Raw genomic sequence first — 25,071 nt, forward strand, 5'->3', positions numbered from 1 at the left:
TTTTTTTAAACCACCAAAGAAAACAAAAAGTATAGAAGAGGACACAGAGTAATTCTGTTACTATCTTGTTAACTTACTACATAATATATATATATATATATGTGTGTGTGTGTGTGTGTGTATGTATGTATATATATGTGTATATATGTATATATATATAGCTTTATTTTTATAAGATTTTTCATTTCAAATTTTTTTCCTTCCCCTCCCCTCCTCCCTAAAGTGGGAGGCAATTTGATATAGGTTATATATGTGATATTATTATGTAAAAGACAATTCTGTATTAATAACAATTATAAAAGAAGAAACAAACCAAAAGGAGGGAAAAAGCACAAAAAAAGAATACAGTGAAAAATATATGCTTCAATTTGCATTCAGAGTCTATCAGTTCTTTATTTGGACATGGATAACATTTTCTTTCATGAGTCCTTTGTATTTTTCTTGGATCATTTTGTTGCTGAGAAAAGCCAAGTCACTATATTATTACACAATATTGCTGATACTGTCTACAGTGTTTTCCTGGCTCTATCATTTCACTTTGCATCAGTTTGTACAAATCTTTCCAGGTTTTTCTGAAATTTCCCAATTCATCATTTCTTACTACACAATAGTATTCCATTATATAAACTACAGTTTGTTTAGCCATTCATCAATTGATGAGCATCCCCTCAATTTCCAATATTTTGCCACCATGAAAAGGGTTGTTACAAATATTTTGCAAACATATGTTTTTCCCCCTTTTTATAATCTCTCTGGGATCCAGACATAGTATGTGCAATTTGGTTGCCCTTTAGGCATAGTTCCATACTGCTCTCCAGAATGATTGATTCAGTTCACAACTCTACCAATAGTCCATTAGTGTCCTAATTTTCCCACATCTTCTCCAACGTTTATCATTTTCTGTTTTTGTCATATTGGCCAATCTGACAGGTATGAGGTGGCTCCTAAGAGTTTTTTTTTAATTTGCATTTCTCTAATCAAAAATGACTTAGCCTACTTCTTCATATGGCTATAGATAGCTTTGATTTCTTCATCTGAAAATGCTCTCTTCACAACCTTTGGACATTTATCAACTGGGGAATGGTTTGTATTCTTATAAATTTGACTATTTTCTATCTATTTGAGAAATGAGGCCTTTGTCAGAGGTCCTTACAGTAAAGACCGTTTCCCTGAGTTCTGCTTTCTGCCTAATCTTGGTTGCATTTGTTTATGCAAAACCTTTCAATTTAATCAGAATTATCTATTTTATATTTTGTAACACTCTCTATCTCTTGTTTGGACATGAACCTGTAATTCTATACCACTTAGTGCATGTATGTTTAGTACTGATATTATTTCATTGTCTTTGGTATTCTTTAGCAAGATGTAAGTTTCCTTCCTCATCTGCTTTAATTAGGTCTATTTTTGTTTTTGCTTTGTCTGAGATCAGGATTGTTACCCCTGCATTTTTTTTTAATTTCAGCTGAAGCACAATAGATTCTACTGCAACCCCTTATCTTTACTCTATGGTGTGTGTGTGTGTGGGTAGGTGGGTGTGTTGCTTGTAAACAACATATTGTAGGATTCTGATTTTTGACCCACTTTGCTATTTGTTTCCATTTTATGGGAGAGTTCATCCCATTCACATTCACAGTTGTGATTACTGTGTATTTCCCACCATCCTCTTTTTCCTCCTGTTTATCTTCTCTCTCCTTTTACCCTTTCTCTCCTTTGACCCTTTCCCTCCTTCTATCTACTACCTTCTCAGTCTCCCCCACTCCCCACTCTTTATGCAATCTCCTCCCTTCCTAGTTTCCTGTTGGGATAAGGTAGATTTATATATTCAACTGATTGTATATATTATTCCTTCTTTGAGCCAATTCTGATGAAAGTAAAGTTTAAGTGATGCCCATCCAACCACCTTTCTTTTCACTGTAATAGATTTTTTTGTACTTCTTCATGAGAAACAATTTACCCCATTCTACCTTTCCCTTCCTTCTGCACACAGTGTACTCCTCTTTCTCATCCCTTAATTATTTTTATGTCATTGCCTCAAATTTACCACATACCTATACCCTCTATCTATGTATAATCTTTCTAGCCATACTATAAAGTGGTAAAATTATTAAGAATTACAAGTATCATCTTCCCTTGTAGGGATGTAAACAGTTTAGCTCCACTAAATCCCTTATGTTTTTTTTTCCCTTTTTCCCTTCTTAGGTTTCGCATGGGTCTTGATATTGGAGATCAATTATTTTTTTCCACAGTATATCAAGTTCTTTATTAATACAGCCAGTGAATAGATTCATTTGGAGACAGAGGATAGAAATGGTTATGTCCAGTAGTCCTCCTGCCCACCCACATTCTTTCTCCACAGTCCCTTTCAACTCTAGTCCTCAGAGTCCAATAGACCCAATAAGAATTCCCAAGATGTATACCTAGAAGTTGGAGGAAGCCAAAAATCAATGAGATTTCCAAGACCATTAGCAAGAAATCCATTCATACTCTACATAGTGTTCTGGTTAGGATCTATTTTCTTTCTTTTCTTTCTTTTTTTTTTTAGATTTATACAGGTGCAGTTATATAGTCATGCAAAACATTTCCATTTCCATCATATTTATGATCTCTCTCTCTCTCCATATATATAATATGTATATATATGTACACATATATACATATATATACATACACACACACACACACACACACACACATATATAAATATATATATGTATATCTATATAAAGACCAAAAATAGAAGGGAAAAAATAAGGAAAAAAGAAAGTTTAAAAAAAAAGAATATGCTTCAATCTGTATTAAGATTCTACTAGTTCTTTTTTCTGGGGATGGATAGCATTCCTGATCATAAATCTTTCAAAGTAATCCTGAATCACTGATTACTGAGAATAGCCAAGTTGTTCACAGCTGGTCATCTTACAATATTGCTGTTACTTTGCATATCACCTCATGGAAGTCTTCCCAGGTTTTTCTGAGAGCATCCTCCTCATCATTTCTCATAACCCAATAGTATTCTATCATAATCACATACCTCAATTTGTTCAGCTATTCCCCAATTGATAGGCATTCTCCAATTCTTTGTCCCAGAAAAGAGTTGCTATATTTTTGTACATAGAAGTTCTTTACCTTTTTTTAATCTATAATCTTTAATCACTACCTGGTAGTGGTATTGCTAGGTCAAAGGATATCCATGGTTTTATAGCCCTTTGAGCATAATTCTAAATTGCTCTACAGAATGATTAAACCAGTTCACAACTCTACCACCAATACAATAAATATTTCATTTTCCTCACACACACTCTGTCCACCATTTACCATTTCCCTTTTCTGTCCTATTAAGCAATCTAATGGGTATGAGGTAGTACCTCAGAATTGTTTTAATTTGCATTTCCCCCAATCAAGAGTGAGTTAGAGCATTTTTTCATGACAATAGATAGCTTTGATTACTTCATCTGAAAACTTCATATCTTTTGATCATTTGTCAAATTGGCCATGGTCTTATTTTTATAAATTTGACTCAACTCTCTACATATTTGAGAAATGAGGTATTTATCAGAGAAACTTCAATTTTTTTTCACAATCACTATTGCTAATTATATTTCTCCCCTATTTATTTTTTTCTCTCTCCCCTTCCCCAATCTGCCTTCCTTTCTATAACACCTCCCCCTTCTCTTATCCCCTTTTCCCTAAATATTCCTATAGGGTAAGATAGATTTCTATATCCAATTGAATGTGTGTGTTATTGCCTCTTTTGAGTCAATTCCAATGAGAATAAGGTTTGCTCACTTCCCCTTAAATTCCCTCTTCCCTTCCACTGTAAAATCTTTCCTGCCTTTTTTATGTGAGATAATTTATCCATTCTACCTCTCCCATTAATTTCACCCCTTAATTTTATGTTTTTAGATATTATCCTTTTCTACTCGACTCAAATCTGTGCCCTCTGTCTATATATTCCATTGTCTAATTCCCCTAATAATGAGATAGTTCTTATGAGTGGCATCTTCCCAAGTAGGAATGTAAACAGTTTAACCTTATTAAGCTCCTTATGATTTCCTTTTCTCATTTAACTTTTTATACTTCTCTTGAGTTTTATTTAAAAGTCAAATTTTCTATTTAGCTCCGATCTTTTCATCAAGAATGCTTTTTTCATTGAATATCTTATTTTTCCCCTGAAAGATTATACTGAGTTGTTGGGTGGGTGATTCTTGGTTGTAATTCTAGCCCCTTTGTCCTTTGAAGTACCATATTGCAAGCCTTCCAGTGCTTTAATGTTGAAGCTGCTAAATTTTATATTATCCTTACTATGATGCCATGAAATTTGAATTATTTTCTTCTGGATGTTTGCAATATTTTCTCCTTGATCTGAGAACTCTGGAATTTGGCTATGATAGTCCTGGAATTTTCATTTTTAGGAACTTTCAGGAAATGTTATGTTGAGTCTTTCAGTTTCTATTTTGTCATCTGGTTCTAGAATATCAGGACAGTTTTCCTCAACAATTTCTTGAAAGATGATATCTAGGTTCTTTCTTTACTCCCCTCCCCCCTTTTTTAAGTCATGACTTTCACAGAAAGTCCAAAAAATTTTAAATTATCTCTCCCAGATCTGTTTTCCAGGTCAGTTGTTTTTCCAATGAGATATTTCATATTGTCTTCTATTTTTTTCCCCATTCTTTTCATTTTGTTTTACTGTTTCTTGAGTTCTCATAAAGTTATTAACTTCCATTTACTCAATTCTAATTTTTGAGGAATTATTTTTTTCATTGAACTTTTCTACCTCCTTTTCCATTTGTCCAATGTTAATTTTAAAAGTTTTTTTCTTCAGTGAATTTTTGTGCTTTTTCCATTTGGCCAATTCTGATTTTTAAAGCATTCTTCTCCTTGGCTACAAGCTCTGTCGTGCTAGTACCCCTCTTCACCCCAGGATTGTCACCCAGAACTGTGATCTGGATCTGAACACAAGCAAAACAACACAGTCCTACCTCAGTGCTATAATAAGAGACCCCTGTAATCTCCTTCTGACCAGCTGTTCAATCCCCTTACCACATGTGGGATGAGAGCTCCTGAAAGTCACTGCTACTGCTAATTCAGTGGCTGCCAAGATCTGCTCCTGGTATGCTAGGGCAGGAGCTGTGTGATCATGCTCCACTCTGTGCTGGACTATGCTCCACTCTTACCCAGGTGTGACAGACCTTTCCTACTGAACTTCTAAGTTGTCTTTGGAGACTGTGCTTGAAAGGTCTGCCACTGATTAGATCACCCCAAGGCCTGCTCCCGGTCCACAGGATTCTGGTCTATGCAGATGCAGCCTGTGCTGGACTGTGCTCCTTTCTCCCCTGGTACAAAAGAGCTTTCTTGCTGCCCTTCTAAGTTGTCTTGGGCTAGAAAATTCACTCCATCTTCTTCTGGAGTTCTGCCAGTGAAGAATTTGTCCAGAGTCATTACTTAATGGTATTTGGAGGGGCTTGGGGGAGACTTCAGGCAAATTCCTGCTTTACTCCACCATCTTCAGAGATGGAATGTTTTTGTTTGTTTGTTTAATTCTGTTTTCCTTATGAAAGCTTGAGATCTTTCTATTTCATCAAGTGACCATTTTTTCCCTTGAAGTATGATGCTTAATTTTGCCAGGTAGATGATTCTTAGTTATAGTCCTAGCTGCTTTGTCTTCTGGAATATTATGTTCTATGGTCTCTGATCTTTTAAAGTTGCAGTTGCTGAGTCTTGTTTAGTATCCTGATATTTGAATTGTTTCTTTTTGACCATCTTCAGTATTTATAGTTCTGTAACTTGGCTATAATATTCTCTGGAGTTTTTATTTGGGGATCTCTTTCCTGAGATGATTGGTGGATTTTTTCAATAACTATTTTGCCCTCTAGCTCTAGGAGATCAGAGCTGTTTTCCTCAATAATTTTTTAAAAGATGCTGTCTTTTTTTGAAAGCTCCTCCTATTGATTATGGCTTTTATCCAATAATTCTGACACTGTCTTCTCAGTCAGTTGTTTTTCCAATGAGGTATTTTACACTTTTTTCTATGTTTTTCATTCTTTTGAATTTATTTGATTGATTCTTGATGGCTCAGGAGTCATTATATTCTACATGCCCAACTATAACTTTTAAGAAGTTGTTTTCCTCAGTTAGCTTTTACACTTCCTCTTCCATTTGGCCAATTGTTCTTTTTAAAGAGATGTTTTCTCTTCAGTGGATTTTCCATTTGGCCAATTCTACTTTTTAAGTAGTTGTTTTCTTTTTCTAAGCTACTGACACTGTTTTCATAATTACCTTTCATCATTTTTATTTTTTTCTAATTTTTCTTCTATAGCTATAATAGCACATATGTTCATTTTAAAAACTCTAACTTGCATGTGAAGGACATTTATTCAGTCTACATCTAATCTATTTATTCATTATAGACTCTGTCCCCCATCCTAGGTCCATAGGCCCTGCCTCCTCTAGAAGATATCCTGCAAACAATGAGGATGAGGCCCTAAAGATTTTCTCAGAAAGGAAAGTTACCTGCATACACATGTGCCTTAGCACAATGAGTTGGGTAGTAACCAATGCATCTTGGTGTGCTTTAGGATAGAGACCTGACCTACTAGGAGCAAAAGTCGTGAGTCCAGTAGAATAATGAAGAATGAAGGGACTAAACAAGGGCAATGGGTGGAAGATGTTTGCAAGAAAAAAACTTAAGGGAATTTTTAGTTTTTAGAGCAGTTCTAAATTTATTTCAGCTGCTTGGAAAATCTGGGGTACCAAAGCACAGGTGTCTATAACATAGAAAATATTCTCTAAAGTTCTCAACTGACTAGGAAAAAATGGGTACAAAACTTGAATCAAAAAAATTGTGTTGCACCAATTTAACTTCAAATTCCCCTCCATACTTAAAAGACTGCCTATATTAGGACCACAGTCACCACCTGCCTAAACAAAGCTAAGTCTAGTAGTGCCTGAAGGGCAACTGTGCAGCCAGGGACCAATGGATTCAGGGACTAAGGCTGAAAGAGTCTAACAGAAATGAATCCAGTTTGCTCTTCTTGCTGCTTTCTTTTTTAGTTCCATCATTCAGTTAACGTTTATGTCCAGGTAGGGTATGTGCATGTGTGTGTGTGTGTATGCATATATACATGTGTGTACTTATCTGTGTGTGTATATGCATGTACATATGTGTGAATGGAAATTAAAGTATTTTATTTTAACTCTATTCTTGTCCCTCAAAACTATACTAATTATTGCCTAGGTAAATAGCAAGTCATCACTAATTATAGTTTGTAAATGGGGAAACTGAAGTACTGAAAGCAATTTTTTTTCTAAAAATTACATAAATACCAGTCAAAATAAATTAAGCCTGATATGTCTTTATTCACTAGAACCTGCTACTCTTTAATTAATATTTTAAATAATGTTTCTAAGCCTGTTTTAGAATGTGTTAAATATAAATAATTCTATTTAATTTTATAAATAAATAGCAGCAGTCATTATAGCTTCATATAACAACAAAAACAAAACAAAGCAATTACAGAGTAGGTTCAAATTTTCCCAGAATAATAACTTTATATAAGTGCCCAGTTTGACCAGTTTATTAATTAGCATTAGAATTTTAATTTTGCGCACATTCATTTTTTTTCTATAAAAAGGAAAGTTTTTTTTTTTTAAATTAAGAATTATAGTGGTCCACATCAACTCCTTGAACAGTACTAAGCTACGTTGGTCCTATAAAAACAGCTGTCAGATGTGGAAAGCATCCCCACCAAGATCCTGAGGTTGTCTTAAGCCTAAACATCACCAAGTAGGAGTCCCTTAGGGAACTTCAGGGCCTTAGTCTTTGCTCCTAGGAGGCAGAGGCAGAAATGGACTAAGCAACTTTTTTCACTTGCTGTTTGAAGTTCTAATTCAAATGTTTTCCTCCAACAACATTTCTTCCTGCCACCAAGGCCTACTCTCCGTGCAAATGCAAGATCCTTGTCTCTTTCAGGGTCTTTTCTCATTTCTTCACTCTTCCAAGTCTGTGCTTTTTCACATTTAGAAGTGTTCACTTCTTTAATCAAGATGCTTTCTGTTTATTATTAGTTCTTTTTATTTTTTATTTTTTGGCAGGCAATGGTTAAGTGACTTGCACAGGGTTATATAGCTAGTGAGTGTGAAGTATCTGAAGTCACATTTGAACTCAGATCCTCCTGACATTTGCCATCACTGCCCCCTTATTAGTTCTTGTGACTGTAAACAGCTGGTCATCCACTGATCATTATGCAGGAGGCAGAGACTTGGAACTGCCTTTAGATCCAGCAGCTCTTTTGATCTGATTGAAATGGTTTTGCCTGTTTTTCTGAACTTCCAACATTCCAGGAAATTAAGCATCCTCAAACTCAGAGAGCTTAGACTGAACTGTCAAATTGGAAAGTAGATTTCTTACCTTTGGATTGCTTTTCCCTACCTGCAACAATGACAATAGATTCCACAACTGTGGTTCGGGCTCCTGAGGTTGTCTAAACCTACACATCCTCCTCCTCTCTCTTCAAAACAACTCAGTTGCACTGAATATAACCGTCAAAGAACAGGACAAAATTCCATATCCAATCATTGAAAAAAGGGCCTCTTTTCCATCTAACTCTGCTCCTGCAGTGAATCCTGCTCCCAAATCCAGACTGCATTTCCTATACACAAGTCCTGTGTAGGCTTATGTTCTTGTGCAAACATGTCACTCACTTCCCAAAAAATGAAGTAATAGATAGGAAAGGATTCTGAAAAGTCATGTGCATAATGCTTTGCATTATAACAAATATTAGATAATCGAATTAATAGGACAATCTCCTCTACAGCTGCAAACATATTTCTACCTAAAAGATCACTACTTAAATGACAATCTTAGTCTCATGCATGGTACTGGGCTAGATGATCCTTATGTGTGCCCTTCTTTAAGCAAATTCAACATATACACATCCAAAATTTCAGAGTGGTGTATTGAATTTTTTTGGTCTTAAAAAAGAATTTACTATAAAATCACTTTGAAAAGTAAGCTTCCCCAATGATTTCAAAATGAGACTTGATTTCTGAATACCTAATTCATAGACCATCTCACAGAAATAACTATACTGTGAAAAACAAAAACAAAAACAAGGCATCAGTGAAACACAGTCTATATTCTAGAGTAAGGGTGAGGACCCTTTTTTCTATCAATGGTCATTTGGTTATATTCATAACATCATTTGCATGCCATACAAAATGATCAACTTATAGAACTCAAGCAGTGAGAGGTTTTTGTACTTAGTTTTCAGTTCATCATTGCCTGGAGTTGCCTTAGCAAATGATTTCATGGGCCTTATACTGCTCACAGGCCAGATGGTCCCACCCCTGCCCTAGAGGCACTGATACACCACAACCACAATACAGATATTAGCATCCAAATTACAAAAAAGACTGAATAATAATAATCAAGACTTGGGGTTCCATTTATTTCCTACGTGAATCTTTTGGCTGGAGAATAATCTGGTAAATAAACATATACCAATCTTTTCTAAATATACCTTAACTAAGGCAAACCATAATTTTGACACTCAAATATTTCTTGAAAATACTTTAAAAACCACAACGGAAGATATTTAGAACATTAGAGGAAGAGAGAGCAGGATTAGGAAAGAAAAATGATTGAACAGGAAAGAGACAGAGAGCACAGAAATGAGCAATAGAGGTTTAGGAGTATGAGGGAGCAGAAGATGAGTGAGGATGACTTTATCTAGATAGTGCTCAAATTGGGAGGCATTTAGGATTAATGCTTCTTTTCTTCTATTTTTACCCTTCTCTCAACCCTTTTGCACCTTCATAATCTGTCTTTCTTGCTACTAGCCTCCCTTCCATCTAGAGCTGCCTTGAAAAGCTAGTCTGGCTATTTCCCTCTCTCCAAAAAGTTTTTTCTCTCCCCCAATCCCTCTTCTCCACTCTTGAAGAAATAAAATAAACAGAAAAGTGTTAATGATAAAGATAACTCTTAAACTGTCATTTAGAGGTAAAAAAAAAAAATGACCATCCCATGTTTAAATGCTATCATTCTGCAAACATCTGCACTGAAAGAGAATTATTTCATTTTAAATAACTTCTCAAATCTTCAAATTAAGAAAAGCTTTAAAAATCAAGATTGAATAGTTATATCTAAACAACATTGTTTGAAAAGTGAAAAACTGATGATGAGTTCAATTTCCTGACACATGGCCCCCAACGCCCCAAAAACTGCTAGTCTGGGTATTTCCCTCTCTCAGAGAAGTTTTCTCCCTCCCCTAATCCCTCTTCTCCACTCTTGAAGAAATAAACAGAAAAGTGTTAATGATAAAGATAACTCTTAAACTGTCATTTAGAGGTAAAAAAAAAAAAAATGACCATTCCATGTTCTAATGCTATTATTCTGTAAACATCTGCACTGAAAGAGAATTATTTCATTTTAAATAACTTCTCAATTCTTCAAATTAAGAAAAGCTTTAAAAATCAAGATTGAATAGTTATAACTAAACGACATTGTTTGAAAAATGAAAAACTCTGATGATGAGTTCAATTTCCTGACACATGGCCCCCAGTGCCCCAAAAACTGCTAGTTTGGATATTTCCCTCTCTCAGAGAAGTTTTCTCCCTCCCCCAAGCCCTCTTCTCCACTCGTGAAGAAATAAAATAAACAGAAAAGTGTTAATGATAAAGATAACTCTTAAACTGTCATTTAGAGGTAAAAAAAAAAAATGACCATTACATGTTCTAATGCTATTATTCTGCAAACATCTGCACTGAAAGAGAATTATTTCATTTTAAATAACTTCTCAATTCTTCAAATTAAGAAAAGCTTTAAAAATCAAGATTGAATAGTTATAACTAAACGACATTGTTTGAAAAATGAAAAACTCTGATGATGAGTTCAATTTCCTGACACATGGCCCCCAGTGCCCCCAAAACTGCTAGTTTGGGTATTTCCCTCTCTCAGAGAAGTTTTCTCCCTCCCCCAAGCCCTCTTCTCCACTCGTGAAGAAATAAAATAAACAGAAAAGTGTTAATGATAAAGATAACTCTTAAACTGTCATTTAGAGGTAAAAAAAAAAAATGACCATTACATGTTCTAATGCTATTATTCTGCAAACATCTGCACTGAAAGAGAATTATTTCATTTTAAATAACTTCTCAATTCTTCAAATTAAGAAAAGCTTTAAAAATCAAGATTGAATAGTTATAACTAAACGACATTGTTTGAAAAATGAAAAACTCTGATGATGAGTTCAATTTCCTGACACATGGCCCCCAGTGCCCCCAAAACTGCTAGTTTGGGTATTTCCCTCTCTCAGAGAAGTTTTCTCCCTCCCCCAAGCCCTCTTCTCCACTCGTGAAGAAATAAAATAAACAGAAAAGTGTTAATGATAAAGATAACTCTTAAACTGTCATTTAGAGGTAAAAAAAAATGACCATTACATGTTCTAATGCTATTATTCTGCAAACATCTGCACTGAAAGAGAATTATTTCATTTTAAATAACTTCTCAATTCTTCAAATTAAGAAAAGCTTTAAAAATCAAGATTGAATAGTTATATCTAAACGACATTGTTTGAAAAATGAAAAACTCTGATGATGAGTTCAATTTTCTGACACATGGCCCCTAACCCCTCAAAAACTATCTCTCTGAAATAAACACATGAATACACCCTCATACATATGCACATACACCCGCACACGTGCACGCACACACACAATGCAGCAGCAAGCTTCAGTTAATGCTGAGAAGACCTGTGAGAACATCGGACACACAAATATATGTTTAGCCAGATAGTGCCCACTGCATCTAATGCCACTTGCCCGGCAGTCGGGACTGGAAAGGGAGAGGTAGGACATACGTGGTCAAAGGATGGAGTAAGACAAAATGTAATATTAAGGGAGTGAAATGCAGAGACATAACAATGATAATACTACCCCAAGAAGTAGGAGCTATAAAACAACATGAGCCCTCCAACACTTCTTGAAATCTGCTGTAAAAAAAGGCTTTTTGGGAGTGATAAATGTGCTTTCCTCTCAGAGACACTGTTTAAATGGTTAAGTTCCTAAAGATGCTTGGGTCTTAACTGAGTTCCAGAATACATTTTTAAATAGTCATGAATTAAAATAATTCATAGGAATATAGTTTAGAAGGTTAAGACTGAAGTACATTTTCAGAAGCCACAATAATAAATGGCTTTTCAGTCCCTGAAAATCACATATCCTCTAATTCATGGACCTAAGTGGAGGACAATCTTTTGTGGTCCTGCAATCTCGGACAGCAGGGCCAAGGCCTCTTTTCAGAGGAAAATCACCTTTTCTCCCTCCTTTCTTTCCCCTTGCTCTCTTCTGGCTGGAATTTTTGTCCTGTCTATCACCCTATCTCTTTCACATACTTCTCACTTTATATCAGCAAATGTACAGCAATGGGTAGAGTCTGTGAAAGGAGGGAGGATGATGGAGAGGGAAAGAGGAAGACGGAGAAGAAATAAGAAGCGGAAAAAGTGGCAGAAGGGTTTGAAGAAAGAGGGAAAGATGAAAGGAAGTGAGGAGAGGGAATCCTTTAACTTCCTGAATAGGAAGTTATCACATCTCCCGAAGCTGGAGCTTAGCGGCTCTATCCTTCAGACCACAGAGATAAAGACCACAATAGAGTCAACTTTTGTCATTCAGCAAAATTTGAGGACCAAAAGGGACAAAGAAAGATCAAAAAAGGGAAATAAGGTTAAAACTCTACCCAAAAAGAAACAGCACAAGGTACCTGGGGAATCAGGAGAAAAGGTCCTGGGTACAACAGAGCAGAGGCTCCAAGAGAAGGAGCTGAATCTCAAGGCCAAGCAGGCCCTCACTGCTGAAGAGCTTCCTGTGCCCCAAAGGCTAATGCTGGACATATTCTGTGGGACTGAAGTCCCCTTAACTGTATACAAGATGAGCCCTCATAGATCTTTACCAGTAGGACTATTACACTTCAGAAGACCAACCTCTGTGCTTCGGCTGGAGGGAGTGACCAGTTAAAAGCAAGAGGGGTGTGGGAGAAAACCATGGCCATTTTTCTTAGGCCACACAATAAGAAAGAGCTGGTCAAGAACTAGCAACGATGACAAGGCACTTACTGCCCTAAAACAGGATCTGTACAAATCTGATAGACAAAAACCAAAAAATACATGGAAGAGGTGACTGACAGAGCAATCTCTTTTCTCTTGAAAAAATTTAGGCTTGCAAATAATACATGTGGCTGGGTTTAAATTCTCTGGGGAGGTAAGGGGGAGGGAAGGAGGGAGCATTTTTTTTTAATGAAGATGTTTAACCTAGAGAAGATTTCCCTTAGCAGGGAAATAGAATGATAACTCAGAAATGCCAGAAGGGATGACATGTGGGGGGAAAAAAACAGTCTTATTTTACTTGATCCCAGAGAAGAAGAGCAGAACCAAAAGGAGCAAGCTTCAGTGAGGTCAGCTGCTCCCACAATGGCACCGGGCTGCCTGGAAAGGTAGGGAGCTCCCTGTCACTAGGGGAGCCCAGACATGGGCTTGCTGAGCACAGGTCAGGAATGTTAAACCTCTGACCAGGTCACTTCTGGGTCTCTTTCAATACTGAGGTGTCAGGTCCTGGTTTCTAGCACCTGGGAAAATTTCACTTGCAATATGATTTTTCTCTGTTCATCTTGGTAAGATGACAAAGCAGAAAGGAAAGGCAACGTTCCTCCTGCGGGTTTCTTTGGTAGAATTTCCAGCTAATCTCCTAGAAAATGAGGCACTTGTGGATCCTGGGGTGGGCAGCTCACCATCACTGATTCAGACTAGATGGAATCCACAGCCATACTTGCCAATGATTACATCAACATGCAAGCCAATCTGCAATGTAATATCCCCAATAATCAAGTGGGTTTCCATCTTTTATTCTGTTTCCTGGGTTTAGGACAACAGCATAGTTTTCTAAAATGACAAATGCTTGCAAGGAAGTATCAAAATTATCTCTAAGAGTATCTGCTGTTTTAGAACCAAGAGTCTCATCTGGCTTGGGTGGTTTAAATCACCAAATGATGTCTTACTAATGGGATATATTACCATTTTTATACCTTTCTTGAAGTGCTTTCAAAAATCTGGGGCACTATTTTAAACTGTGGAAGAATTCATTTTAAAAGAGAAAACTTCTTTACTTCAATAGTCATTTAATCAAGCTACACAGTTCTATCCATTGATCACTGTCCACCTCCTCACTCATTGTGCCCCCCCTCCCCCGGGGCAACCCTTATTTCCCATTTACCAGCACACTCTCTTTTGTCTTCTTTGCTTATTTTTCTTCAGCCCCAGAGAGCAAGACAGCAGCTGAAACCAGATTCACCACTAAAAAGAGGAGCAGCTACTATTACCATCTTGGTCAATAGAAAGAGGTTGGGAAATAGATTATTTCTTTTTTTTTTTTCTGTCTCCAAATAAGCCCTTTCATAGTGCAATCTGGTCCCTAGGAAGGTCTTGTTCCTTCCTCTAATCTGGGATCATTCTTTGAAGAAGAGGGAGGAGTATAATGATGAAGAGGAAGAGAAGGAAGAGGATGATGGGATGAAAAAGAGAAAGAAGAAGCAGAGAAGGAAGAGGAAAAAGAAGAAAGGGAGAGAAGAGAGCCTTAAGAAAGACTGTGGCAAACACCAGCAAAATATAAAAGTTATGAACTACTGAAACAATGATAGATTTTACAAAGAAAAATCTCATTCCAAAGAAATAGAAAGGCTCAAAGCTGCTGTTATATTGCGATATTCTTTAACTGCAAAAAAGAAAAAAAATGTCTCAAAACCACTTCTATTTGTTCTGTCTCGACCCCTATGTGTCTATCTGCAGGTGTGGCTATTTAGCAATCAAAATCATTATTAAGCAACATTGAGTGCGTAATCATTCACAGAAGTACAAAAGCCAAAATATATAATGAGAGCAATTACATTTTTCCATTTGAATTACATCTCTTCCATTTGAAGTAAAAATATTTGTAAAATAAATCAAAGCTAATTTTCCTTCCCAAACATGTTATGCAGAACACACATATGCACAAGGCGTGTGAATTCTCCTGGTGCCTCAGGCATGTTTTGGTCAGAAAGTAAGTAGATACTCAGAGCATCATTAACACTTTCCAGGTCCCTAAGGTGCCATTTATTTACATAGTAACAATATAAGGAAAAGCTAACCGGGCTTATGAATATTTTGCAATTAATAATACTCCTGTTAGAGCACATGTTTCTCACCATGTCTTTTCCATCTATGCCCTCTTATTGACATGCTGGTTACGGCATTTCTGGATATTCTCGAGGAAGTTTGGGTAATTTCAACCTGAATGCTTCTTTTACCCTCCTTACTAGATTTCATGGCAACCGCAGGCAACGAAGTCTTTATTGCATTAGCAACCTGAGGAGGAAAAAAATGACTTCAAATTATCAATATCAAATAAACAAACAGGGATACAATTTCAAGCCCGTTACACTATTAAGGAAATGCATGTGTGAATAAATACTATCCAGAAAACATGAGCATTCAAAGATGATGCTAAAATTTCTGTATGTTAATTAGCTGTCAGTATTTGTGGACAACCACACACACACCCACATGCGCCCGTAGAAAACATAATGGCTTATTACAGAGTCAGGAGGGCCCTCAGTGACAGGCTCAGGACACTTTTAATAATGATGGAGTTTCTTTTCATGAATAACAATGCATTGCCCTATAAGCCAAGGTGCTAAATATCTGAGAATTAATTAACAGTGTATTTCATACTTTGTGAACGCTGGCTCCACTGCTTATCATAATTCAAAGTGAAAAAGTCCCCGTGTCCAGTTAGACTCGACCGAGTCACGAAGCACGTACCAGCAGCGGTTCAGGATACAACTCCAACTGGGCTCTGTACAGGATATCTTCCAGGGCCGTCTGAGCCATATCCCATTCTCCATTATAACTACAAAAATTAAATCCAAAGAATGTAACTCTCTTCATTAATTCTCTCTATACCAACAACATCACAATTAGCCATTATAGCGTTCATCTTCTGTGAGAGTGACGGCTAGCAGAGTGGTGTACTGCCTCTCTATTCCACTTCCTGAAATAGTTTTAAACCTTTGAATTCCTTTCTAACGCAGTAAGAGGCCCGATGTTTTCTTTTTTCGCCAATGTTTTTTCTATTTATAGAAGGAAAGTCAGATAAACAAGGTGCAACTTCCAAAGGGTCCAAAATGTAGTAGATTACATATCTTTTGAATGAACATTCAGAACACTGTGTGGTGCCATCATTTCCCACAGCCTTTAGTAGGATATGATCTGTAAAATTTTGATATTTTTGTTCCTGTTTTGATAAAATCCTTAGGAAGTACACAAGTATACCTTTTAACTGATATACTAATTATTTCAACTAAGTACAAGCTGCAAGTTTTACAGAGATATAAGGGAAAATCCACTGACAGTAGACATGAGAGGACCACCGTCTGCACCTGAGTCCAGGGGCAGTGCAAGAGCAGGCTGGCCTGGCAGCTGGCCTGGGAGCAGAAGGGAACATCCATTTTATGCCCCCTCTTTCTATGGCCATGTGCTGTTCGGGGGCGGCACTGGCAAAGGGAACCATTAGTCACCCACTTAGATTCACTAGGCAGTCCCTGGGTGCCATGGACTGGCAAGCCCATAGGGATAGAAACACAAATGTAAAAGAATCCTCCCCTCATGAATCTTCCATTCTGTTGGATATTAAACTATCTACACACAGAAAAGTAAAACTTAATTTTGGAGGGCAGGGGGAGGCAGTAGAGATGGAAGGAAGCGATGCCGAAAGGCCTCTTGGAGGAGGGGGTGCTTGGGGAGGGGGGAAGGCAGACCCTGGGCCAGGCCGAGAGGCCAGAAAGAAGGCTGCACACAGGGAAGGGCAAGGGGGCCAGCTGGACCAGAAAGCAGAGCTTGTGAAGGGCAGAAGTGGGCACTTAGCCTGGAAGCGGAGGCTGGAGGCGGAGACTGGAGGCAGGATGGAGAGGGCTTTAAATGCCCAACTTAAGAAATGAGATTGGATCCCAGAGGGAGCCAATTAAGCTTCTGAGTGGGAGAATGAGGTGGTTGGCCTGGGCTTTAGGGCTGGCAAATTGGCAGCCATGTGAAGGATGAAGTTTTAACAAAAAGACTTTTTTAAAGTCTTTTAAAAGTTTAAAAAACATTCTCCAATCCTCAGGTGGGGATTGGAAGTGCTCTAGGTGGCAGGTGGGGAGGAGGAGGGGGAGACACCACGAGAAAACCTGGAGGATGATATGGCTTCAGGTGATGAAATGTTTCAGAATTTGTCTGTGGGCCTGGCCCAAGAGCATCTTCTACTGCAGGGTTTCCCCAAACTTTTCTGAGAAGTGGGTTGAAGGTCTGTGAGAGAATGTTGACCCTGAGTGTGCTTTTCCCTGTTAAACAACGAAGCACACCTCTGCCTCCCCTGGCTTCCGGCCAGGCTCAGGCCAAATCCCACTTGCTCTGGGAAGCCTTTCTCCAACCACCTTTATGTTAGCATCTTCCTCCATGGGACTCATTCTCCATTTATGCTTCGTATGGCTTGTTCTATGTTGTCTCCCCCATTGTCACTGCCTGTCTAATTAGACTCCCTGAAATCAGGGCCTGGTTTTTTATTTTCTTTGAGACCCTGGGTGCCCAGCACAGTGCCCGGCACTTAATAAACCCTTTACAAATACTTGGTGACTGACAAATTATGTACCAAAAGTACTACAAACACCCAACAATCTGGGGATACAAAACAGGTTTAATTTCCTCTGTTTGACTTTAAAATTTCTGACTTTCCTTTATGCTCAGGTTATTATGTAGCAAGATCCCCAGGGTAGGCATTTTTGGATGTGAAATACCCTGGACTGGCAGAACTCCACGTGCTTGGTGGTCAGGTTTGTTTGTAGCCGGAAGGGAAACTAGGGACAGTAAAAAGGGAGGCAGGGACCAAGGATGGCCATAGGCGGGAGGGAGGGGGAGGAAAAGAAGGGAGGCAGGACCCAAGGAGCTAACTTCAGTTGTGACAATGGTAAGAATGGTTTGAGGTATTCAGGCTTTGGGGACCTCATGGCTTTATGAGAAGAGGAACAGACAACCCTTTCACACTTTTCATCAGCATCTCTCAATCAGAAAACCCAAAGTCCATGCCCATTATTGCGGGGAGTCAAGGCAGACAAGACTTAGGAAGGATGGGAGAGGTCCTTCTGAGGGTCTGAAACCCCGTCAGGTACCTTTGAATAAGACTTACTCTGCCTGGCTCTAGGTAGAGAGACAGGAACGGGGGGAGGGAGTGCTGAAGGGTGGCAGGTCCTTCTTCCCCAGAGGTCTCTGAGTTGAAATTGGACAGACATTGTTGGGGAGGCTGCCAGAATGCATCCTTATTCAGATGTGGGCTTGACCATCTCTGGTCCTGGGAGGTCAGGCAAGCCCCTGTGTCTTGGAGGCCTTCACTTCTAAGAACCCGAGAGGCAGAATTAATGGAAGGCTGAGAAGGACCCTGCGGGTGGGAGTGCTGGAGGCAGGAATAGGTAATACAGGGGACTACCTAGGGTGTATACTCCTATACCAGGAGGGTCTCTTTGGAAGACAATTCTTAAAATAACTTCATGTGCTATAAGGATAGAAAATTCTCCTCTCTATGTCATGTATAAACCTCATAGGTAATTGATAAATACTGAATTGAGGGGCAGCTAGGTGGTGCAGTGGATAGAGCACCAACCCTGAAGTCAGGAGGACCTGAGTTCAAATCTGACCTCAAATACTTAACACTTCCTGGCTGTGTGATCCTGGGCAAGTCACTTAACCTCAAATGCCTCCGCAGCAAAAAAAAAAAAAAAAAAAAGCTGGATTGACTGATATAGATTATGTTTGCATATATGTTCCAATAAAGACTCAAAACTCCAAATGGACAATAACACAAATGAGGTATAAATTTTCAAAATCTTGTCTAGGGCAAACAAAGGCCTCATCTTGGTTCTGATGGCTGAGTGCTCTAAATACACAGCTCTCAGGGAAGGTAAGAATAATTATAAATGACACCTGTCATATCTTGGGGAGGATCAGAAGATACTTCTACAAATCACATGAAATATGTAAATAAATAAGGTTTGCAGTATTCCCAAATTGCAGAAATATGAAGCAAGGGCTCGTTAGCCCAAGTAAATATTATTGCTCTCAGTAAATCAATGAAGACTTTTTTGCAGACCTAACAGCAATACTTTTTTTTTCCTTAAGCCCTGTCCAGACTTAATTGTGATTCTAATGACAGATCTTCCTCGATATAGCAGGATGAAAGGAATAAAGAGACCAAAGAATAAGATTTTTTCACTTCCACTGCCATACTAATGGTACAATATCTCATTTCCTCCTGCTGGCCAAATGTTCCTTTGTTCAACAAACATTTATGAAGCATTTCTAAGAGGGATAAATTCCAACTAACTAGAAATTCACTTAGGTTATATAATCATGACAAACAATGGATTATAAGCATACTGAACTATTTATGCTCTTAATTTGTTACATAATCAAGAGAGGTTTTGGAAAGCTATAGAAAAGATCATGAAGAGATCTTTGTAAGAAGCAAGGTACTTTTGTGAAAAACTTGTAAAATAAATAAGAGATAGAAAAGAAGAAAAGAGTTGTATGGGTATTTAACTACCCCTTAATAAGACTTATGGTATCCCTGAATGATGCAAGATTTAGATGATTTTGCTTAAAATCCACATCACAAGATATATTAATATTGCTATAATCTATTTCTTGGTGACATATATAATCTTTCAAACATTCTAAAAAAGTTCACTGAAGCAAGCTTTGTCAAGAGCTCAATTCTATATCCTTCTATACAAAAATACTTAAAATGTAAATTGAAGAAGACTAATTGAGTCCTTCAACTTTACTAATATAATCTAATTTAATATAGATTATATTAACTGAGACTATTTTTTCTAAAAGATCAAAAGTTGTATAATTCGTACATGGGATAAACTTACAAGGCAAAATAAACTCCTGTTAACAGCTGCACCATGAATTCTGAAGAAACTGGAATCCTGCTGTTTATACCTTTGTATTTTCTTACATGTTGTCGAGGGTATCCACAAATGCAAATTCTAGAAAAAATAAAATATCATGTTCACAAAATTGACCAATTAGTTCATGCATTCTTTAACATTTATAAGGTAATATACTTAGTACATTTCTATCAGAAAATTAAAATTTATGACCTTTTCCAAAAAAAGTTTATTTCTTAAATGAATTCAATTGTATACATACCCACACATGTGCATATGTACATGTGTGTATAAGGGTGTATAACCATATGTTTTTGTAGATGTGCTAGCTAAGGCCATCTTAACATGTTGGAGGGGACCCAGCCTTTGGTATGACTGATCATTTTGATGGCCTCAAATAATCAATATTCCTGACTGCAAATAAATCAACTGAATGGGGATCAATAATTAATGGATCAATTGAGCCATGACTCATTTCCCATGAGTAGGCAGAAAAGTGAACTCTGCTGGGAAACTCAACATCTTCTGTTCCACACTAGGTCCGGCTCTCAGAAGAAAACTCAGACAAAGGAGAATATCATGAAGTCTAACATACAGGCCTTCCCTAGAATAAGTTCTTTTCCTAACAAGTTCCTGCAGAAGGAGGAGGAGAAAGAGGAGAAGAAGGTTAATGGATGTATTCTCCATTCTCAGGGTCACTATGTTCCTAGGACACATTAATAGAATTCTTAAGTCTTCATTTATTTCCATTTTCTTAGCTTTTGGCATTCATTAAATATGAATAAAAATGTACAGACTATCTCTAAAACCTTTCTTCAGAAATGCAGTCATGAATTTTGTTTACATGATCCATAATATTATATATGCTAAGTAAACTACAGGAGATAACACTTGGAATTTTTTGTTTCTCAAAAAAAACCCCTTTAAAATCAATATTAATTTATTTCTTTAAATGATCCCATCTTGCTTCCTAGAGGCATTATTAAACAAACCCTAAGCGTCCTCTTTCTGTACTTCTCCTTTCTAGTTCTTAAGAATTCTAGAATCTCTTCCTTGTATCCCACTCGCATCTTTCTTGGGGATTTTCCTAGGAATCTGTCCAGTCCCTCTGGCTCCAGATTCTCCATTTCTTCAATGTTTTCACAAAGTATCATAGCCATTTGATTTCTGTGTTAAATTCCCATATGAAGTTCCCAAAATAAAGCCTAAAATCATGTAGTGAAATAAGGCTTTTGGAAAGAGATCTCAGTGGTCCTGCCAGCAAACTCCAAAAAGGAACTTTGGGGGGAATTTGTGCCTCCACAGAAAAAGGGACTCTTCTGGTGATCACTGTCAGCAACTTACCAGCTCTTGGAGCAAGCTAGCAAAGACTGCTAACCGAGTTTTCTATTTGTATATTTGACAAACTCATTTAGAAGTAAGATACATTCCATTCATTTGTGACACAGATAAGAGAAAAAGAGCTCATTGAGACACCAAGATAATGCATTTTCAAAGCAAAAACTGCCTATCTCTTTCTTTTTTGCTTCCCTGGTCTTTATTCTTTCCCCCTCTCCAAAAGAGCTCCTACCCAAACTACCCCATGGGAGTTAGTAAGACTTCCTCTTTCCATTTCTTGACTTCCTCTTTCTATTTCTCCACTTCCTTCATTAAGTGAGCAGTTTTCAATCAATTCCACTCTATAAGCCATTTCTCAAGAGACAGATACAGCCATAGGCCTAAGGCGCAAAAAGATGCTGTCAAGCCAAGCCTGATACCCAATGTCATCTCCCTGGGACTTGCCAGATATAAAAGACAGGGCTGCTGTGTGCAGAAAAACAGCAGTGTCCACCAAAAAGGCTCCTTTATTGTGCGTTCATGTGAAAGTGGCCTGATTCTGAACCCGAGACCAAAAAGCCGTTCCAAAGGAGTCAGTCCTGCCTGCACCTCCTTGGAGAGCTCAGACTCCCAGAGCAGAATCCAGGCTCTTTTCTCAGAACAAACCAGAGGATCAGCACAGGCTATCCAGCCCCAAGCCAGACCTCACAAAGGAGTGGGCTGAGCTTCCCAGATTCGGGGAGAGCAACGCCACCTCAAGCTGTGACTTCAGGGAAGCCTTTCAGGCAGGAGGCTGGCAAAGGCACTGGGGCGACAGTCGGGACACACTTCGGGAGCAGGGAGGAAAACTGCTGAGGGTTTGGGCCAAGACTGGACCACCTGCGTCCTTAATAGTGGAAGAAGCAGAAGAGGACAGACTCATCCTTTGTGGCCTGCTTTCATTTTATAAGCATAGCATCCCCCTGGGACAGAGTAAAGCATGTGAAGGCAAGGGAGCTGAATTCAAAACCTGTCTTGTGACCACAGACAAGGACTCTACTTAGCTACTGGGTTAGAGGTGATGATGAGAGGGAAAGTTCATGCTGATGGAACCATGGGTCCTGGAAAAACTGGCATCCACATATTTGGTAAAGAAAGACAAAGGATGTAATTTCATATCATTTTAAGAAGAGGAAACATTATTACATTCTATTAAGGAATCATAAAAGTTAAGGCATGAATCTAAAAACATGGTGAAGTTTTCCCAAGAGTTTTTAGTTGTTCTTGGCCGCTGACTTCCTGCTTGCCTTCTCCTCTGATCCTCCCATTCCTCGTCCGCTTTCTCTGGATTTGAGTGCTGGCCAACGCTTTCTCCCTCTGGCTAGCGCCCAACGCTCCACAGCCTCCACAAGAATTCCCAAGATCTAAATTATCTGCTCACTCCTTAAACTGACTTTCACCGGTGCCAGGTTAAGACAAATCAACAAGCTTTTGTGAAGGCCCCATTAGGACACTGTGCTAAGCACAGCTGCCAGTGTCCTCCCCACTCTCACCCCTACGGCTCTCTAATTGGCAGGAGAGTTTAAAAAACAAAACAAATACCAGTCATCACCCCTCTTCTCACTTCTATCATGGTTCCTAACAAGCACAAATTGGATCCAAAAACATTACTAAGGGAATACAGCAATCACTCCATTGAATGAACATTTGTTAAGAGAGCCTACTATGTGCTAGGCACAGTGCTAAGCACTACCAACCGTATATATTTGTTATATTTTCTTTATTTAGCTAAATTTATGCCTCTTTTTTTGGAATTTTTAATTTTTAAAATGTTGGGAAAAGTTTAGCAAGGAACTTATCATTGCAAACAGTGAATAAGCACAACATGTAAAAACTGATAGTTTTTAGTTTACCTTGAAGAAATTTGACACAGCGATTGAAGAGAAACACTGGGCATATAGGTTAAGGCAGCATTGTAACACAATAAAAGGAATGTCAACACTTCAAACCTAGAGAAAATAAAAAAGATTTCACAAAATGTTCATTCCAATGTAATAATAAGAAGAATAGCTAACATTTATACAGTGTTTTACATCTGTGTTCAAAACTAAAAGGAAGGAGCAGAATAGTATACAAATACTACATTGAAACTCTTCAAAATTCATGCTAACTTTCTGAAGAGAATGAACAATGACAATTTTTTAAATTAATTTTTTCCAGATGAATTCTGAAACAAGAGTACTATGATTAAAGATGAATTTTCCCTTACAATTCCCTTACAATTTTCCCTTACAAATTTCCCTTACAAATACAATCATATTTAAATTGTTCAAATTAATAGCATGCAATGGACAAATTGTAAGTGTGATGTAAAATAATTTTCTGATTTTTATACAACAAATTCTATTGCTTAATCTTACTTATTCTGAGCTGTTAACATCTCTCTTTGAGGATGAGGTCCACTGTAAACAACTTTTGATAAACCATGCTGGCTTAAAGCACTCTCTGTCAGAGCCATGGAACCAATGCTGGAAGGCTAAAAAAAAAAAAAAAAAAAAAAATCTGAATAAAGTAATCATAACAAATGCTTTTAGAAGATATGTTATTAAAGAAAAATAATATAATAGGTATATTGTGTACTGAAAATAAGCAGATAGTTTAATAATCAATGTTTTACTTTTAAATCTTCTTTGATATTGACTAATAAATACAAACTAAGACAATAAAAATTCCAGGTTGATAAAATTCGATTGCTTCAAAATATAAAACTATCAACTTGACAAAAGATAAGAGAAGATCAAAAAAGTCATCTAGTGTGTGAGCTATTCTTCTCTTAAGCTTTGGCGCATCTGTGAACTGGGTAAATATGACACCTTTGTGACAAACATGCCATGCCTAAGGCATTCTCCTGTATGCTATGCTAATAACTCTCCTTAGGCTCCAGCCATTCAAAACTTTTCTAAATCTGTCTCAATGTATTCTCATCTCACCCATATTCATTTATGTTTTCCGGAAGATGAGCATTATAAAGAAAGATTTTATAAAATATTCCACTAAAAATATGGGGCAGCTCTCCCAGTCTCCTGACCCACCCCCAACGTAGATGATTCTACGAGCAAAAGCACAGAGGCCAAACAAACACATGGCCTATTCATGACCTGAATTTGGTTTCTTTGAGGTGGAGAATATGTTTGAGGGATATGTAGGATAGAGTTGGAAGCAAAATTGGAACAATATCACATAGAGCCGTCAGTGCCAGGCTAACTTAAGAACACTGGGCAGAAGCCATCATACATTTGTGAGCAAGAGATGACAGAAGCATGTCTGGATATAGAAAGAGGTGATCGGTGAGCAGACACACAGAAGAGATTGGGAGAGGGAGACACAGCAAGAAAGTTCACCTACACTTGGAAAGCATTTAACTTTGGGCAAAGCCCAAACATCAGGGCCTTCCTATCATGCCAACGGTGAGTCCCTCTTTTCTGCCCTATCCTGGTCATAACAATGGAATGGAAAACTTCAGAGGCCAGAAATGCTACATTAACGTGGATCAAAGTCACTTACTTCATGATATATTGATGGCTTAGATAAAGATGGGATTGTAAAACTCAACACTTTGTTATGTCCCTGTTTGTCAACTATTTCCTATAGAAAAGAAGAGAAAAAAAAAAGATATGTAAATTAAAGTCTACAAGACAAATATGCATATACAGGCACATATAATTTCTACTTTCTTAGCCTAAATAATTAAAATTATCTAAAAACTTAAAATGCCT

At 37.7% G+C, this 25,071-nt stretch overlaps 1 protein-coding gene across 3 annotated transcripts in view; it reads right to left on the reverse strand.

The window, feature by feature from the left end:
• The window catches only part of HYCC1 (hyccin PI4KA lipid kinase complex subunit 1), a 102,302-nt gene that overhangs the window by 12,273 nt on the left and 64,958 nt on the right, over positions 1-25,071 (reverse strand). For all 3 annotated transcript variants that reach the window (XM_051962228.1, XM_051962230.1, XM_051962229.1), the window contains 6 exons: positions 24,860-24,940; positions 23,716-23,831; positions 23,209-23,304; positions 19,982-20,098; positions 15,840-15,927; positions 15,224-15,383 (listed from right to left, as the gene is read on the reverse strand). In XM_051962228.1, coding sequence (XP_051818188.1) covers positions 15,224-15,383; positions 15,840-15,927; positions 19,982-20,098; positions 23,209-23,304; positions 23,716-23,831; positions 24,860-24,940 — 658 coding nt within the window. The remainder of the gene's footprint in view (positions 1-15,223; positions 15,384-15,839; positions 15,928-19,981; positions 20,099-23,208; positions 23,305-23,715; positions 23,832-24,859; positions 24,941-25,071) is intronic.

The sequence above is a fragment of the Antechinus flavipes genome, chromosome 5 (assembly GCF_016432865.1).
Source record: "Antechinus flavipes isolate AdamAnt ecotype Samford, QLD, Australia chromosome 5, AdamAnt_v2, whole genome shotgun sequence".
Taxonomy (NCBI): domain Eukaryota; kingdom Metazoa; phylum Chordata; class Mammalia; order Dasyuromorphia; family Dasyuridae; genus Antechinus; species Antechinus flavipes.